Source organism: Tachyglossus aculeatus, chromosome X1 (assembly GCF_015852505.1).
Source record: "Tachyglossus aculeatus isolate mTacAcu1 chromosome X1, mTacAcu1.pri, whole genome shotgun sequence".
NCBI classification, from domain to species: domain Eukaryota; kingdom Metazoa; phylum Chordata; class Mammalia; order Monotremata; family Tachyglossidae; genus Tachyglossus; species Tachyglossus aculeatus.
Window position 1 is genome coordinate 92,692,696 of NC_052101.1, and position 18,467 is coordinate 92,711,162.

The 18,467-nt window shown below is 49.9% G+C and overlaps 1 protein-coding gene across 1 annotated transcript in view; it reads right to left on the reverse strand.

Moving 5' to 3' along the window:
- Window positions 1-18,467, reverse strand: part of PLXNA1 (plexin A1) — a 249,591-nt gene that overhangs the window by 5,747 nt on the left and 225,377 nt on the right. The window contains exons 25-31 of the mRNA XM_038772017.1: window positions 18,160-18,319; window positions 16,001-16,107; window positions 15,581-15,677; window positions 14,936-15,126; window positions 10,313-10,482; window positions 7,163-7,375; window positions 5,003-5,153 (exon numbers count right to left, since the gene is read on the reverse strand). Of these exons, the coding sequence (XP_038627945.1) occupies window positions 5,003-5,153; window positions 7,163-7,375; window positions 10,313-10,482; window positions 14,936-15,126; window positions 15,581-15,677; window positions 16,001-16,107; window positions 18,160-18,319 (1,089 nt within the window). The remainder of the gene's footprint in view (window positions 1-5,002; window positions 5,154-7,162; window positions 7,376-10,312; window positions 10,483-14,935; window positions 15,127-15,580; window positions 15,678-16,000; window positions 16,108-18,159; window positions 18,320-18,467) is intronic.

Sequence of the window (18,467 nt, forward strand, 5' to 3'; positions counted from 1 at the left end):
TGCTGTGACCGCTTTGGCCATAAATGGGTCCAGGATGTTTAAAAAATATAAAAATAACATAAAAAAAACCCTCTGTATGGCATTTCACTAACTTGCTTGTTGCACCTTGTGCCCCAGTGGGAACACAACTAGCAGAGGAAGATATGGCAAATGATAGAAAAAACCACTAGCACTATAATCCATTCCCCACTCCAGTTCTTGGTCCTGAAATCCCAGGACCAAGGTTCAGCCATCATTTGGCTAGGGACCTTTAACTTGGACAGTATCACTATACAAATAAGATGAGGCCCACAACTAGAACTCAGGCCTCTTGACTCTCCTCTCTCCCGGACCTGACTACCTCTCAGCATGCCTATGGGCTGCAACAAAGGTAGCTGGTTAGAACTATTTCCTGATGCTAATTTAGGCCAGGAAATGCAGATGCCTTTAAGCCCAAGAAATGAAGGGACCAAGATTCACAGGCCCTGGTCCTGGAAAGAGCTCTTTGGGAGGATTCTGGGAGCCTTTGTTGCTCCTGGTCTTATCACTCCAGGTTGTCACTATACTCCTATGTCCTGCCTCCATGCCCTGAGAAGTCCCTTCAAATACCCGGGCAGCTTACTTGGGAGAGGGATTTCTGCTTGCTTAGGCTTAATGAAATGAGTTTTAACATCCTATTCTCCATTGATGGAAAATTACATGACTTTGACAGAGCCGGGGGTGGGGGCCTGTCAGCTACTCTCTCTAACCCAATTTACCGGCTCTAAAATAGGTTGAATTCAGATAAGTGTATAGACATTCCAAGGGAGGCAGCTGAAGTTAAAGTCTGATTAGATCACACTTTGGGTTTTCTCTTGATGTAATCCTCCTCCGAGTGCTCAGAAGAGAAGGGATTAGCCTTGCTCACTTGCACCATTTCAGGTTTGAGCAATATGACGATAAAATGTAATCCCACATTCTTCTGAATGTGAAACAACGATGACTTTAAGATGACTCCTCCCTCAACTTTGGCTCTTTTTGTGACTTTGAGAGGAACAAAGGCTTGGACCAAGTTTAACTGCTTACTTTAAATTCTTCAAGGTATTTTTCAGGCACAAATATTCATTTATTCAATCATATTTATTGAGCCCTTACTGTGTGCAGAGCACTTGGGAAGTACAAGTCGGCAACATATAGAGATGGTCCCTACCCAAAAATGGGCTCAGTATAGAAGGGGGAGCCCTGCTGTCTGTCCAATGAAAAGAGCCCTGCTCTGGGATCTAGGAAGCCAGCATCCTAGTCCCGGTTCTGCCTGTAGCTGGCTATCGTGAGTGCAGACTGCACATGCAGTGCTCACTGACTTGCTCATTGTCCTCTGTGACTCAGTGGGAACTAGTCATCATGCTAGTGGTGCCGAGCAAGCCACTAGCATGAAAATCAATTCATCCGCACAGGTTCTCGGTCCTGGATTCTCGGGACCAAGGCTCACCTGTTGTTGTCGATGGGCGATTCCATAGTATCACCATCAGGGACAACTCTCTTCCACAAGTTCATTGTGAAAGGGGCTTAATCGCTCTTTCGCTTTCCCCTAAATAGGGCCGATCGGTGGGAAAATGCCTGCAGAAACTTTGCTGAATCACTTTGAATGGTGTGTCTGTGTATGTCAGCCTTTATCTGGAGAGAACCCCTCACACAATAGCCCACCACTCTCGCAAAGACCCTCAGGAATAGCTGACAGACCCAGAATGGTAAACTAAAACAATACCTATAAGAAACATGGCACATTTCAGGTGAAAAGGTTGTTTACTGTTAATCAGGTACAAACAGTTCACTAAAGCAAACCGGTACACAAACAGAGAACCCTCATCCTTCCTCAGTAGAGCAAAATCTAAAATGGCTCCACAGTGGGCTTGGGCCCAGTCCCAGCTGGTGGGCTCTGAAGTGGGGACTGGCTGAAAAGCAACGCTCTAGGACAAGTGGGCATGTGCCTATGAAACGACAACTCTACATCCCCTGAGATTACCACACGACTCTTAAGAGTCATGTGCTAGCTGGGAAGCCACTGGTGGTGGCCAGAGGCCAGGACTAACTGCAGAAGTAGGGTAGTCCCTGGCATGGGCCACGGGGCTCCCACTGTAGCTGGGGGCTGGGCTGCCAGCCAGGATGGAATAGCCTGTCACCCTCTGGTCAGCCTTCCCCAAGTTGCCGATGTCCAATCCACCCTTCCAAGTTCCCAGCCTCCAAACTCCTCCTTCAGACGCTTCCTTGGTTCCCGCCTCCTGGGGACAAGATCCGCCCTTTCCTCTCCATCCAAACCACTACCCTGCTCGTTCAAGCTCTCATCCTATCCCGTCTGGATTACTGTATCAGCCTCCTCTCCGATCTCCCATCCTCCTGTCTCTCCCCTCTTCAATCCATACTTCACGCCGCTGCCCGGACTGTCTTTGTCCAGAAATGCTCTGGGCATGTTACTCCCCTCCTCAAAAATCTCCAGTGGCTACCAATTACCCTACGCATCAGGCAGAAACTCCTCACCCTCAGCTTCAAGGCTCTCCATCACCTCGCCCCCTCCTACCTCACCTCCCTTCTCTCCTTCTACAGCCCAGCCCGCACCCTCCGCTCCTCTGCTGCTAATCTCCTCACCGTGCCTTGTTCTCACCTGTCCCGCCGTCAACTCCCGGCCCACATCATCCCCCTGGCCTGGAATGCCCTCCCTCTGCACATCCGCCAAGCTAGCTCTCTTCCTCCCTTCAAGGCCCTACTGAGAGCTCACCTCCTCCAGGAGGCCTTTCCAGACTGAGCCCCCTCCTTCCTCTCCCCTTCCCCATCCCCCCCACCTTACCTCCTTCCCCTCCCCACAGCACCTGTATATATGTATATATGTTTGTATGTATTACTCTATTTATTTTATTTGTACATATTTATTCTATTTTTTTTTTGTTAATATGTTTTGTTTTGTTCTCTGTCTCCCCCTTCTAGACTGTGAGCCCACTGTTAGGTAGGGACCATCTCTATATGTTGCCAACATGTACTTCCCAAGCGCTTAGTACAGTGCTCTGCACACAGTAAGTGCTCAATAAATACGATTAAATGAATGAACGAAAGAATGACCACCTTCCCAAAGCAGGTGGGCAGCATGAAATGATCATTCAACAGCCATCCTTCTGGGTGAGCCACCGTTCCTAACCTCTTGTTCCCCAGCCTCCTGGGGTCAGAGAGGACTCCAGGGGGGCAGTTCCCCGGCTCTGATGCAAGCCAGGAGGAAGCTCTGGTTCCTCACTAACGTCAATTGTCTGCACATGGTCTTTGCCATGGTTTATGGGAAACATAAAGCCCTGCGTTCTTGTGGGTTAGATATCTTTTATTGTAGCTGTATATTTTACTGCTTTAATAATTTCCACGAGTGTGTTTGGATAGTGGTTTATGGAGTTAATTAGTCCAAATGATGCCAGATGGGCTGCTCTGCTCGCCTCCCTAAGCAGTGGGTGGCTGGTGATCAGTGTGCCCGCTCACTCACCCTCACCCCTGGACACCCAGACACTTCCTCTCTGCAGGGGAATTTCCCTGAGGGCCAGAGCATGCCAGCTCCTGTGCCTAGTGCCTTAGCCAAGGAGAAAATATTGGGAGGGGTGAAATTCTAATCCACCACCCAAGATCAGAGGGAGGACGCAGAGTCTCGGGGCAGTGACTGGAAAGAGGCATAAAAGGGCATCAGTAGAGCTAGGAGTCAGCTCAGAATTGGAACGTAACAGTGACCTGCCACAGAGGCAGTGGGAACATCTGTCCCCTCCAGGCCAGATCTGTGCCTAGGATTCCTCCCCAAACTGCTTCACTGCCAGCTCTCAGATCCCTCCCTTTTGTCAATCCTCAAGTGAAAGAGACAAGTATTTTTGCCATGTTAACTTCTCAAGACTGTAAACTCATTGTGTGGGCAAGGAACGTGTCTACTGATTCGAACTGTACTCTCCCAAACTCATAGTACAGAACTCTGTATACTACTGTATGCACTCAGTAATTACCATTGATTGATCAATTGATTACAGTACATCAACAAGGCACCCACATCCCAGTAATAATAATAATTGTGGTATCTGTTAAGCAATAAGACAGATACAGGATACAGTTTAAGGGGAAGGGAGAACAGATATTTTATCCCCATTTTACAGAGGAGGAAGATGAGGCACAGAGAAGTGATGTGACTCACTCAAGGTCACAGAGCAGGCCAGTGGCGGAGCCGGGATTCAAAGCCAGGTCTGCCCACTTCCAGTTCTGTGCTCTTTCTAGTAGTCTGAGCTGCTTCTTGTTTTAACTCTTCATCTTCCTGCTAAAGGGATTTCAATTGGGTCTATTCACGGCAACCCAGCATTCACAGGAAGCAGCGTGGCTCAGTGGAAAGAGCACGGGCTTGGGAGTCTGAGGACATGAGTTCGAATCCCGGCTCCGCCACATGTCTGCTGTGTGGCCTTGGGCAAGTCACTTAACTTCTCTGAGCCTCAGTTACCTCATCTGTAAAGTGGGGATTAAGACTGTGAGCCCCACATGGGACAACCTGATCACCTTTTATCCCCCCAGTGCTTAGAACAGTGCTTTGCACATAGTAAGCGCTTAACAAATGCCATCATTATTAACAGGAGGTCCCACCCTACTGGGCCTTAGATCACAACGTTGACACCCCCTCCATTTAGCCCCACCCGATACCTACCATAAACCACAGATCTCAGACCCCCAGGCCTAAGCCAATGACACACCCTTGGGTCCACACCTCCAGACAGTCGGTGGCCCACAAAGATGGCTTGACACTGATTTAGTGCCCACCAACAGAGCTCCTGTTTTGTTGCACACGGCTCTCCCTTTGCCTATTCATGCTTTCAAATGGCTCCACATATCAATGCTGGTTTGCCTGTCTTTGTCCTGCTTTCTTGTGCCTTGAGGACATCTGCCATAATAGCATGGGAAATTTGGACTATTTGCCGCCAGAGCCTGGCTACTGCTAATACCATAAAAAGGGGACAGCAGGGGACATAAGCCAAAGGTGAAGCCTTACCTCATCCTTGTACTTAGTGATGTACGAGTAAATCTCATGCAGAGCACTCATGCTGTTGAACTGGCTCAGGTGTAACCGTGACTGTTCTGCCAGGTATGCACTCATGTCCTGGTCACTGATTGCTGGCATCTTTGCAATATCTGCGTAATACCTTGAAGGGATAAGGGGGAAAAAGAAATCAACCAATACCTCAATTAATTGCCCACTATGGACAAAGCACCATTCCCATGCTGAAAAAGCTCACAATCTTAAAGGGGAAAGAACAGACACACAGCAAACAGAAGAGAGGTGGAGGCTGGGTGAGAAAGTCCAATGGCTGCCCATCCATCACTGCATCAAGCAGAACTCCTCACCATCGGCTTTACGGCACTTAATCAGCAATCTCCCTCCCACCTCACCTCGCTGATCTCCCACTACAAGCCAGCCCACATACTTCACTCCTATAACACCTACTTACCGTACTTCAATCTCTTCTTTCTCAAGTCAACCCCTTACTCCCTCCCCCTTCATTTAATAATAATAATAATGACATCTATTAAGCGCTGTGTGCAAAGCACTATCTGACAGACCACCACTTGCCCTATCTGCAAAGGATTTGAGTAGTCAAATCCTCCCTCCTCCAGGAAGCCTTCCCTGACTAACCTCTCATCTTCCCACACTATTCTCTCTCCCAACTGAGCCACCAACACAGTTGAATCCATATAATACTGATGGTACTTGTTAAGCACTTACTATGTTTCAAGCACTGTTCTAAGCACTGCATAGATACAAGCTAATTAGGTTGGACACAGTCCCTGTCTCACATGGGGCTCACAGACTTCATCCCCATTCTACAGATGAGGTAACTGAGGCACATAGAAGTTAAGTGACTTGCCCAAGGTCACATAGGAGACAAATGGCGTGGCTGGATTTAGAACCCAAGTCCTCTGATTCCCAGGCCTGTGCCCTGAGCATTTTGATACTCACTCTCACCCCCATAGCATTTTATATACAGATCCTCATATTCAGCTGCTACCTGAAATTTATTTTAATGTCCCTCTCCCCCATTAGAATGTAAGCTCCTCGGGGGCAGGAACTGTGTCTACCTAATCAATTGTACCTTTCCAGGTTCTGCACATGATAAGTGTTCAATAAATGCCATTGATTGATTAGTGCAGGGAGGCCAGCAGGAGGAGTTGGTGACTAAAAGTTGCAAGCATCGAAATCTAGGGAAGAGAATGCAGCAGAGTAAATCCCTTTACCTGACCTTCAGGGTCCTGCAGAAATCTCCCAGAGACTTCTATCTGTCTTCCCCTCTAGACTGTAAGGTCGCTGTGGACAGGGGATATGTCTACCAACTCTGTTGCAGTGTACTCTCCCAAGTGTTAAGTACAATGCTCTGCACACAGTAAGCATTCAATAAATATCACTGACTGACTGAGTGATCCTGCTGGCAGACCCCAACATCCTGGCCAGGGAGAAGCAGGGCCAGGGAGCAGAAGCGGGGCTAAGATTCCTCCTGCAGCCAATCTGTCTTCTCCATGGATCACGGGTCACACATCAGGGGGATCAGAGCACTCTCCCTCCCTCCTGCCAATCAATCAATCAATGTTATTTATTGAGCTTTTACTGGGTGCTGAGCATTGAACTAAATGCTTGGGAGAAAATGATACAATTGGTTAGGTAGACCTGATCTCTTCACTCAAGGAGCTCACAATCTAGTTGAGGAGCTCATATCTAGCAGTAGTCATGCCATTTAGTAAGTGCTTATAAGTGCCGTATTAAGCACTGGGGAGAGAAATACACAGGTGAAAATTAGACACAGTCCCTGGCCCTCAGTAGGCTCACAATCTAAGAAGCTGCTCAAGCAACCAAGACCTAAAGCTCAGTTTCCTTCCCCTCTAGAACACAAAGGCTCTGTCACTTACCTGCTGTGTGACCTTAGGCAAGTAACTTCACTTCTCTGTGCCTCAATTTCCTCAACGGCAAAATGGAGATTCAATATTGTTCTCCCTCCGACTTAACATGTGGGACCTGATTATCTTGTATCTATCCCAAGGCTAAGTTCAGCGTGTGATATGTAGCAAGCGACAACAAATACCATACCAAAAAAAAAAAAAAAGGTAGACTGGGTGGGGATGGAAAGAGGAAACACGGGGAGATCTTGGAGGCGCAACTCACCTCTCCACCCAGCTCTTGTAGTTGGGGATGTCCTTGGCGTACAGCAGCTTGTTGGAGGGAGAGTCCTTGCCCAGCTTATGCTCAGAGGTGGAGCACGAGTCCATGAAAGTCTGGGCCACCACAGAGAGGCAGGCATCCGTAATACTGTTCTTGTGAATGTCAAACACGAACTGGGGATTCTTAATCACGTTCACCCAAAAACGCAGAGGTAGACTGGGAAGGAAGAGGGGAGGAAGAATGGGAGCGAGAAGAAGAAGAAAAGGAAAAGAGAAACGTCAGTAGAGTTGTCAGGGCGAGCAAGACCTTGAGCCCGTGTTCGATAGACAGGGCCTCCCTCCTGGTCACTTGGTCTGATCAACCTCCCCTTGGAGCTCATCGGGCCCCAGCCTAAGCCTTTCCATGTTCCCCCCTGGATGGAGAGCAGTTACTTGCCACGGGGACCATGGAGGCCGTAGTGGTGAGGGCCCTGGAAAGCTCTTCCAGCAATAGGGTTGCTGAGGCTTGGGCAGAGCCCTTGGAACACCTGTCTTTCTTCCCCACCCTGACTTGGGAGTCATCTGCATCCAGCTTCACCATTTCATCCTATCCATTGACGACCCATTCGAGTCACCTGAGGATCAAAGCCCAAACCTCATGTCAGGGATGCTGGTGGGCAGCCAGCTGCTTTAGTTTGGAGATGGCCAACAGGGCCTGCCAGTGGTCCTCAATGAGCAGAGGTTCACAAGTGATCACTGGTGATCCATGAACAGGTATGTCTTTCATCCTCTGGTCTAAGGAAATTTGCCTCCTTTCCTCTCACGAAGTAGGCCTGACAAACCATCCTCAATGCAAATGGTACACAGCCTGCCCCTCATGGCCTCGGATCTGCCCCTTGGACCTGTGTGCTGTGCCAAGTTACAGGGCCATGAAGGGCAGCCATGTCTGCTCCAATATTATTTATTACTCCAAAGGAAGTGGTCTGAACAGCTGAGCGTCCTTTGTCTCCCGCCCAACCGCTGTCTGCCTGTTTCAAACTGCAGTGAAGTCAAGTCCCCTAAGGCCAGGCTGCTGTGACCGACTAAGTGTCAGCCCTGCAATACTGGGCTAGAATCAAGCAGAAGGGTTCCCAGGCCCAGTACCCTCCTCATCCCCCTCCCCCCCCCCCCCGCAGCAGGGTAAACAATAGCCACTGGGATTCTCATGGGGCATCGGCCCGGTCCCTTGAGAGGCACGATGGCAGTGTTAGCATTCAGGGAACCAGCAACGTAAGACCCTCCTCCCTCCTAGCTCAGCCCCTACTAGATAAGGCTGAGTGATCAATCATCCCTGACCATTCTGTGCCCTCACGTCTCCGTGTAAAAATGCTTCTTTTCTTGCTCCGCTAATTGCAGCTAGGGACTGAATGCTACAGAAGCAACCTGGCTGCCAGTCCACAAATGCCAGGTGCAAGAATAGGCCCGGCCCTGGCAAGAAGAGAATCGGAGAGATGAGACAGGAGAGGAGGGAGGAGACCCTCGGGTCTGGGGGCTCCCCACACTTGTTCAAATGGAGAAATGCCAGCCTCTCTCTGACTGAGCAGCATCCAGGTCCCTCGTGAACTCAGGGAGGCACCGCCACAGTCTGAGAAATTGGGGAGGCAGCAGCAATCCAACAGGAGACTCGATGGCGTTTTAGAGCATCTGAGTTGAGGGGCAGGTGGGGGAGCGAGTGATGGCAATTCCAGGGAAGCATGAGATTGGGGGCACAGCAGTTGAGCTGACCTGGCCCACCCTCCTCCTGACCCCTAGGGTGGGGGTGGGGGCAAGTTCACAACTGAAAGGCTGGAACTGCTAATGTGCAAGCAGTGTGTAAACAAGAAGTGTGCCACTGCTGAGCTCAGAGTGGAGGAGGGGCCCACGGCCAGGCTGCTTTGGTCACAGCAGGCCAGAATGGCTCTGTGCCACAGAGAGAATCAAGTGGCAATTAGATCCTGACAAGCCCAGAGCAGGATCAGAGCCAAAAATCGATTGTGCCTGGACAAAGCCAGCTTTAAGGCCAACAACTGAATGTGGGAAGAGTGGCAATAGAGGAATTGGGAGTTTGGCTGGTGAATCTCACAGTCAATCATCTTTAAGAAAGGTGCTTTGGGTTAGCTGGAGAACCTAACATGGAAATTAATGTTGGTAGACAGTGTAGTCTTGTAGGAAAGAGCACAGGACAGGAAGTTAGGTGACCTGGACTGCAGTCCTCGCCCTGCCACTAGCTGACTATGGCAATTCACATATCTTCTGCTTCTCTCCCTGGTAGCTCTGTACTCTGACTAGACACCATCTTGCTCAAGGAAAGCAGAGACCAGTTAATCAACGAGGCTTAAAGAGGAAGGCGAGAGAGAGAAGCGGCATTAGCTAGTTGTTAAATGACTAGCAAAGTGAGAAAAAGTCATCTGTGTTTTTATCGTCCCCCCTCCCCCACTCCAACTTTGACTCATCAGGTTGTCGTGGGGGAATATATGAGTTTCAGCGGAGCACTTTGTGTTCTCTGGAACAGAAGTAAGTGTCGCATGAACCAAAGGAAAAACGTTACGAGTCAGCCTCAGACACCCCAGTGCTTTAATTCTGAGATGCCCTGGAGAACAGACTTCTAAAGGGCGTTTGGCCCAGAGGGCTTTCCGAGAATGGAGCCAGGCAGTGATCTGGGGCACAGCACTTGGAATCGGGATTCTTGCGGCGTGCCCTGAACTAAGTCACTTCTCCCTGTGCCACGGCTCCCCCACCTAAACAGAGAGAGAAATCTCTAAAGTGTTCTGAACATTTTGGAAGGCGGTGGCAGACGAAGCACACGAGTATAAACGAGTACTGCAAATTCAATCGGTGAGGCGGAGAATTGTCAGGCAGAAAGGATCTGTAGGTCAACCCCGGCCTCCACGCAAAAAGCCCACACTGAGATTCCTCCAGAGAGATGGGACTCCACGTCCCTTTCCTAAACCTCTCCAGAGAAGGCAATTCGGCAGCCTTCCTCGGCAATCCTTTCCTGAGTCAGGAAGTTCTTCCTGACTCCAAACTTGCTGCAACCGGAGCTGACATAAGGGGCTGGAAGGGCAAGGCAGAGCAGGGCGGGGCGACTCCCTCTCCCTAACTGCTCTTCTCTCCTCCCTCTCCGGCCCACACAGCCCCACCATCGCCCTCCATTTACCAGTTGCTCTTCCAGGTGTGCCGGACATCATAGTCATTGATCTGATGCTTGTCTGCTTGCTCATCAAGAAAGTCGAACATGTATTTGATTGCAAGAGGGAGGGCGCTGCCCCGGTGGGCAGTGCTGAAGATGGTCTCAAAGAGGTCATCCACAAACTTCTGCAAGGTTCCCTACAGGGGGGAGGGGGAGGAGGGGAAACAAAGGAGACTCAGTTAAACTCCGTGCTCCCAGTAGGCCAGACCCAAGAATGAAGCCAGGCACAAGATTGGTGCTTGCTGCAGGGCACCAAAAATATCAGTAAGTTCAAGATGGGTTCATATAAATTCACAGATGAGAGTCCACAATGGGGGCACTAGAGGGAAAAGGTGGGGATGTTGGATGGTCCATCCCGAACCACGAGGACGGAGTTCAAGGAGGACAACCAGCTCGTGGTGCCTCTGAGCATCCAGTCGCCACTGTCCAAGACAGAAGCTGGAGCCGGATGGACCACGGGCCGACCGCAGGCCTCGCCCAGTAATGTATGGCAATGGGCCTGGTCTTTAATGCTTCGCCGCCACCATCTCCAGAACGTGGAGCAGCAGAGCCCAGGGAACTGCCGGTGGAGTTCCCCATCGTGGTTTACCCTGAATGAACAATGGGATGACAGAACGGGAAGTCGCCTTCTCTTTTCCTAGGGAAGAGGTTTTGAGTTCACAAGTTCCTGCTCCCTGTGAGAGCCTAGGATTTCACCCACACCCACGAGTCGAGTCTATTCGCGGACACAAGTCTGGGTGTGGCCAGAATAATCTACTGGGCTAAGGGGGTGGGGGTGGGGCCGGGTTGCAGGGAGGAGTTTCTGGGCAGCCTGGCCAACCAGGTGTTCTGCCCCGGGACCGACCTTCACAGCTCCAACTTGTTGTGCTCCAGCCAGAGCCTCCCATCTGGAGCCTGGAGCAGGAGAATCAACTTCGTGTAAGTGGGGCCGGGAAGCCCCTGTGGATAGGCTTTGGCACCCAACCACTTGGGGGCTGGTTCAGTTGAGAAATGTCTGTGGACTTCTGTTGGTCCTGTATCCCCCATTAGACTGTAGGATCTTGAGGGCAGAGACCAATGCTTGTCCTTCCTCAAGGTGCTCGGTACAGACACGCACAAACACATACACACGACATTGAAATTGCGCTTCCATGAATGGAGAGAAAGGTTTTGACCAGGGGCTGGACAAAACCATCCCCACTGGTCCCCTGAGGCCTGGACTGACCCTACCCCCTAAGGACAGGATTTTCAAATTTAGGGCTGTGGCCCAGTACCGGTTTCAGCCTATTTGGCACTGAGATTTAGGCTGCTAACCCTGAAGACAGCATGAGACACCCACTACTAGCAACGGAGGGAGATTCCCAGTGCTCAAATTGGATGCTGTGGGTCTTCTGCTGGGCTGGAGACCGAGAGTTTGGGGATCGCAGTCTCCGGGACCCAACATCCTAGGGAATGTCTGCAATCAGGTCTTCAGCCACAGACATGTACAGAAGTTCCAGAGAGAAAAGCAAACACTTCCTGAAATTCTCGAGCTCCTAATACCAAAGGCACACAAGCTTCCACCCAGTAGCTTCACCAAACCATGCCCCCGCCCTTTTTCCAAGCCCTCCGAAAAAACCACTTTCTCCAGGAAGCCTGTCCTAATTCATCTCCCACCCTTCCACAGCCCCCTGAGTACTTGTTCATCTAGCCACCTGGATTTATTTGTAGCTACTCTCCTACTTTCAACCCATGAAAGTCCATCAGTATATGTCTGTCTTTCCCTTTGCAGCATAAGCTTCTCGAGGGCAGGTATCCCATCAGATATTTCTTCTGTATGTTCCCCAAGTGCCCCCTAGTTCAGTGCTCTGCACCCAGCAGGTGCTTGCTCAGTACCAGGGAAGATGATGACAACCATGATGATGATGATGATAATGATGATGACGACGATCGATGGCCAGGGAACACCGCCAGAGCGTTGAACAACCTAGCAGGGCTCTGGGGAACAGCAGTGAATGCGTTAAGATTGATTGCTTTTTCCTTCCACTATGTAAATTTGGAAAGAACCGCCCCTTGAGCCAGGCTCTGCCCTATCAGCAGCTGCCCGCTTTTGTTCGTTCTTCTAATTGATCAGATGCATTAGGCTGAGTCATAATATGGCTCTCACAACGAGAGTCCTTTATGTGTGTGCCGCCCTCAGGCTCCATTGCTGCTCAGCTGGGTGGGGGGAGGGGACAGCTATGGGTAAAAAGACAATGCCCATCCCCAGTAGAACAAAGCATACAATGGGCATCAATGCCTGGGAAGGAGAGGGGCAGGTGAACTAGGTGAGGGGCTAAAGGGGCGGGAATGGGGTCGGTTCTTTGGTTAGGTCGGCGGAGGGAGGTCTGACCACCTCCAAAAGGAAACATTAACATGAGGGTGTCTCAAGCCTATGAAGGCCCCATCGACCAGCTAGTCTTAACCCCAGGAGTTTAGGTATTATGGGAGGCTGCGATTTCATTCTGCGGGATCCTTCAATTTTATGGACCTTTCCTTGCCAGGGAAGCTGAAGCACTTGCTTTTAGACATTTATTGAGCTTCCCTTGAGAGTGAATTGTAGGGGCACTGCAGGGAAAATGAAGTGTATATAAGGCACAGTCCCTGCCAGAGCCAGGCAGGCCCAAAGGGGTCCTGGAAAATCCTTAGGGGCCCGGGGTTTGCATGAGCCATAGCAGGCTCCGAGAAGCTCCTTACTTGCTCAGAGCTCAGTGCAAACAAGTGATTGGTTGGAGCCATTGAAGAGAATGGTGCTTCTCCCTGGCTCCCTCTCCCCTACCCTGGCTCCCCAGTCTTCAAGTTTTCATGACAGGATTTCCATGTAATGACTTTGGAAACAGTCCACTTCTGGCCCACGTCCTCAAAGAACTAGCTGGCTGCAGGAGAAAAGACACACACACACCTCCACAGAGGCAATTTCCAGGAAAAAACAGGCATACGGAAAACCCCTCGGCATGAGATGTGCAGAGATGAACAGGGAAGGAGAGGGAGCACATGTGAATAATTGAAAAACGGCTCTACTGAACGGCTTGTAGGTTAGGCTCAGTGGCTAGGATGGGTTGAAAGCAATGGGAAAGGGGTTTATTCCTAGTTGATCCACAGATCAAGCCCAGCTCCCTGCTGCCATGAGCCTGAAGTGTGCCCGCTTTTCTGTGGAGAATTGTGCCTAGAAGGCAGGCTTCTGGCTGGGCTAGTGTTGGGCTTAGTCATGGGGCAGGTGGGGCTCCTCATCGTGGGCAGAAGGAGCAGCTGAAGTTGTCCCATAGGAGACAGGCATTCAACCAGCCTCAGCAGCTTAGCAACTATACCTCAGCCTGAGAAAAATGGCAAGGCTTTTTTGGGAATGAATGCAGGCCTTGGGTGGGGCAGGGAACAGAAATATTGGTCCCTTCATTGGGGGTTCGGACGAAGTAAGGGTTTTCCCAAGAGTTGCATGATGGCACAGTATAGGTCGGGCCAGGTTCCTACCCTTGCTTCCTGGAAGCCATATGGTAGCTGTCACATAAAACCTCAAAACCCAGGGGCTCCTGGGTCAAAGCCCCTGACAAACATCATATGAAGACAAACTGGGGACCCCAGAGACCAGAAATCTAAATACATTTGGGATTTTTGAAAATCAGTCACAGTATCTCCAGCCCTGACTGAGAGCTTGCTCTAGGTGGGGTCCCATACTAAGTCTTTGGGGGCAGCAAGAAAAAGAAAACGGCAGTTGTTTGGTAGCTTCGGGGGAATTTGGAGATGTGGGTGTGGAGGGAGCTGTGTCTGGTCTCAGACCTAAGAGTCTAGATGAAACGTTGTCTGTGTCCAAACTGATTAGCTTGTAATAATAATAATTAATAATTATGGTATTTGTCAAGCGCTTACTGTGTGCCAGCCACTGTACTAAGAGCTGGGGTTGATACAAGCAAATCGGGTTGGACATAGTCCCTGCCCCATGTGGGGCTCAAAGTCTCGATCCCCATTTTACAGATGACGTAACTGAGGCCCAGAGAAGTGAAGTGACTTGCCCAAGGTCACACAGCAGACAAGTGGCGGAGCTGGGATTAGAACCCATGACCTTCTCACTTCTAGGCCTGTGCTCTATCCCCTATGCTATACCGCTGGTACCCACCTCAGATCTTATTACAGTGCAGTGACTGGTACATAGCGCTTAACAAATACTATAATTATTATTATTATTGCCATATTTCATGGAAAACCGCCTGTGTAATGTTAGATGTTCTGCCATTTCCTGACACTGTGGGATCCTCAGAGGGTCTCCAGCCAAGCTTTCCCACCCCACCACCTTCATGATCAACCTTTGGAGTTCAATGCCTCAGGAAGTTGTACAGGAAGGAAATATCATCAGACAAAGAGTTTGGATAGATTCATGACAAGAGGTCCATGAGGAATCATTAGAGGGAAAGTTGAGTTATTGGATAGACTATCCCTATCCATAAGGATGAAAGTCCAGAAGGGCAACCAGCACAGGGCTCCTCCAAGCCTCTTTTGGCCACTATTGGAGACAGAATCCTAGGATGGACAGACCAGTGGTTTGACCCAGTAATGGCTCTGCACAGGGCATTTGTCCCCATCTCATGTCACTTGTGTTACCTTTGTAGCCAACAGGCGAGTCAGATAGATCTCAGAGACCATCTTGCTGCCTCGATCCCCCTCCCGTTGGTCCATGTGGTCGTGGTTCTTCACCAGGTGCCAGAGCTTGGTGCCACTCTCCAAGTCAGGGGTAATCATAGGGGTCCGAGAGCGCAGGCTGTCAGGGCTGCTGGCGGTTCTCAGCATGCTCTCTGTAGGAACAAAAAACCATTCCAGGGCCAGTCTTTGCCCCCGCTTCCCTTTTCCATTACCCTCCGGACCATGGTGAATCCTTGCCTCCTTCTTCACTCCACTTCATGGCTGTGACGGAACTCTGACACTGCCCGTCGTTGGGTAGGGACCGTCTCTATATGTTGCCGATTTGTACTTCCCAAGCGCTTAGGACAGTGCTCTGCACGCAGTAAGCGCTCAATAAATACGATTGAAAGAGTGAATAAATGTTGGGTCAGCTTTCCCGATCGGCTTCCCTGCCGAATCCTTGACAGCTCCTCTTGGCCAACAACCAAGACTGCCCCAAGCACCCAGACTTTGACTTTCTCTAAGTTCCTTACGTGAGCTAAAACCCTTTACTCCAGGGAAATGGCCCTCCTCTCCTCACGCCCAACCAGTCAACAGGGTCTGAGTAGTCTCAAACCACCCGCTCACCATATCTGCTGAGTGACTTGGTGAAGGTAGAGGAGTTGGATATGTTGTAGGCCGAGTTCTGTTTAGGCACCAGTGCCACTGAAGAGCCATCCGTCACCTGGGGGCAGAGATCCATACTGATTAGACCACAGCGGGCAGTTAAAAACTTTCCTTTGGAGTTCACTGAACTGCACTGGAGTGCAGTTTTTACTGGAACCCAAAAGCCTTCCTAATCTTTACTGACTCACAACACAAAACCCAATGAGATGTCTCAGAGTCTGGTTGTAATCAGCCAACGGTGATTGTATTTATTCCAAGGTCACTGCACTCCAATCTCTTCCTCCTTTCCCGCCAGCTTCTACAGTCCACATGCCACTGTCGTAGAACCTCTTGCCGCCCACGCTTCAGGAGGAAGCTTGGCCCAGGCCTGGCTCCACCTACCTGATAGTGAGCCAGGGTGTTGAGCCTCTTCCAGTCATTGTCTATTTTGGTGGTCACGTCTTCATCTTGTAGGATGATTCTGGCCATCCTGCCCTGGCGCCATTCTACTTAGAAAGAAAACACAAGAGGGGGTTAGCTGGAGGGCAGAGGAAAGAGAAAAAGGGAAGGGAGCGAAGGGAAGAGCATCCTTTGATGGGGAGGATGTTGCTTCAGAGATGAGAGATCAGTCAACTGATCCATCGATCATATTTACTAAGCACTTACTGTGTGGCGAGCACTGGACTAGGTGCTTGGGAGAGAATAATACGGTAGGATTGGTAATCATGTTCCCTGTCCCAAAGAAGCTCACAGTCAAGATGGGGAGACAGACATTAAAGTCAATTATAGATTGGGGAAATGGAAGCGTACAGGGATATGTACTTTAGTGCTTTGGTGTTGGGGGTGGGGTGAATATCAAGTGCTTAAGGGGTACAGATTCCAGTGTATTGGTGACATGGAAGGGAGGGTGGATGGGAGAAATAAGGGCCCAGTCAAGGAAGGCCTCTTGTTGGAGATGTGATTTTAGGAGGGCCTTGAAGTTGAGGAGAGTGGTGGTCCATCACATATCAATCAATCAATCGTATTTATTGAGCGCTTACTGTGTGCAGAGCACTGTACTAAGCGCTTGGGAAGTACAAGTTGGCAACATATAGAGACAGTCCCTACCCAACAGTGGACTCACAGTCTAGAAGGGGGAGACATATGAAAGGGGAGGGAGTTCCAGACCAGAGGGAGGATGTGGGCAAGGGGTCGGTGATGAGACAGGTAAGATCAAGGCACAGGGAGTACTCTGGCATTAGAGAAGGCAAAGTGTATGAGCTGAGTTGTAGCACAGAGAGGTAAAGTAAGAGGGGGCTAGTTGAATGAGTGCCTTTAAACTGATGGTAAAGAGGTGGATGGCAACCGTTGGAAGTTTTTGAGGAGTGGAGAGATATGGACTGATTTATTTTAGAAAAATGATGCGAGCAGCAAAGTGAGTGTGAACTGGATTGGGGAGAGGCAGGGAGGTCAGCAAGGAGGCTGATGTAGTAGTCAAGGCTGGATGGATTAAGCGCTTAGATCAGCATGGTACCAGTTTGGATGGAGAGGAAAGAGTGGATTTTAGAGATGTGAAGGTAGAACAATTCTATTTGTTCTGACGATTTTGACACCTGTCTACATGCTTTGTTTCTGCCTCCCCCTTCTAGACTGTGAGCCCGTTGTTGGGTAGGGACCATCTCTATATGTTGCCAACTTGTACTTCCCAAGCACTTGGTACAGTGCTCTGCACACAGTAAGCGCTCAATACGACTGAATGAATGAACGAACAGGATTTTTTTACATTGAATACGTGGACTGAATGAGAGAGAGATACAGAAAGAGAGAGAGAGAGAGAAAGGGAGAGAGAGGAGTTGAGTATAATGCCTAGGTTGCGGGCTTGTGAGACAGGAGGATGGTGTTATCAACAGTGATGGGAAAATTGGGAGGATGGGACTTGGGTGGGAAGACGAGGAGTTCTGTTTTGTATATATTACACTTGAGGTGTCAGCAGGAGTACAACAGAGTTGACACCATGCCTTCCCTCAAAGGAGATGCTTCCGCCTCTCATTTTATGGTATTTATTAAGGGCTTACTATGTGTCAAGCACTATTCTAAGCACTGGGTTAGATACAAGATAATCAGATCGGACACAGTTCCTGTCCCACATAGGGCTCATAGTCGAAATTGGAGGGAGGAGGATTTAATCTCCATTTTACAGATGAGGTAAATGAGGCACAGAGAAGTGAAGTGATTTGCCCAAGGTAACACAGCAGAGGAGTGGTAGAGTCAGGATTGGAACCCAGGTCCTGTGACTCCCAGGCTCTTTCCATTAGGCCACACTGCTCCCCTTGATTATCCCTGCCCACAGGGATTTTAAGGGCAAAAGTCTCTTGCTCTCAGGGTTTGATGACATTCATTTCACGACCTTTGGTCGGGACATTAGTGGAGTTATACCCCAGAGTTTTCCAGTTGGGGTGAGACTGGGGACTTCTAGAGTTCCCAAGAAATAAACCCAAGCTGATTTAGGGATTTTAATTGGCCCATGCACACCCTTCCTCAGCCAATGCCAGCCCAGGCACCCACTCAGGACTTTGACTCACCCAGATCCATATCCCCAGCCTTGGGCCTCTGGGAGTAGGGGACTCCCTTATACACGGCATCCAGGAGCTTCTCCTTCACCTGGGTGATGGTGTCGCAGTTCAGAACCTTTACAGGGATCTCAGGAGCATTCTCATTTTCGGGATTCACACAGTTCAGGGTCTGCCGGGAGCAGAGAAACAACAAGAGGGCCAACTCACATAAGTGGGGGCTTCTCACCTAGGGGGGGATACCAGAGTTGCCAACTTTTCATTATGAATGTGGCTGTGAAAAGGGATAGGTATTTTAGGGGAGATGAAGACAGGGAAGG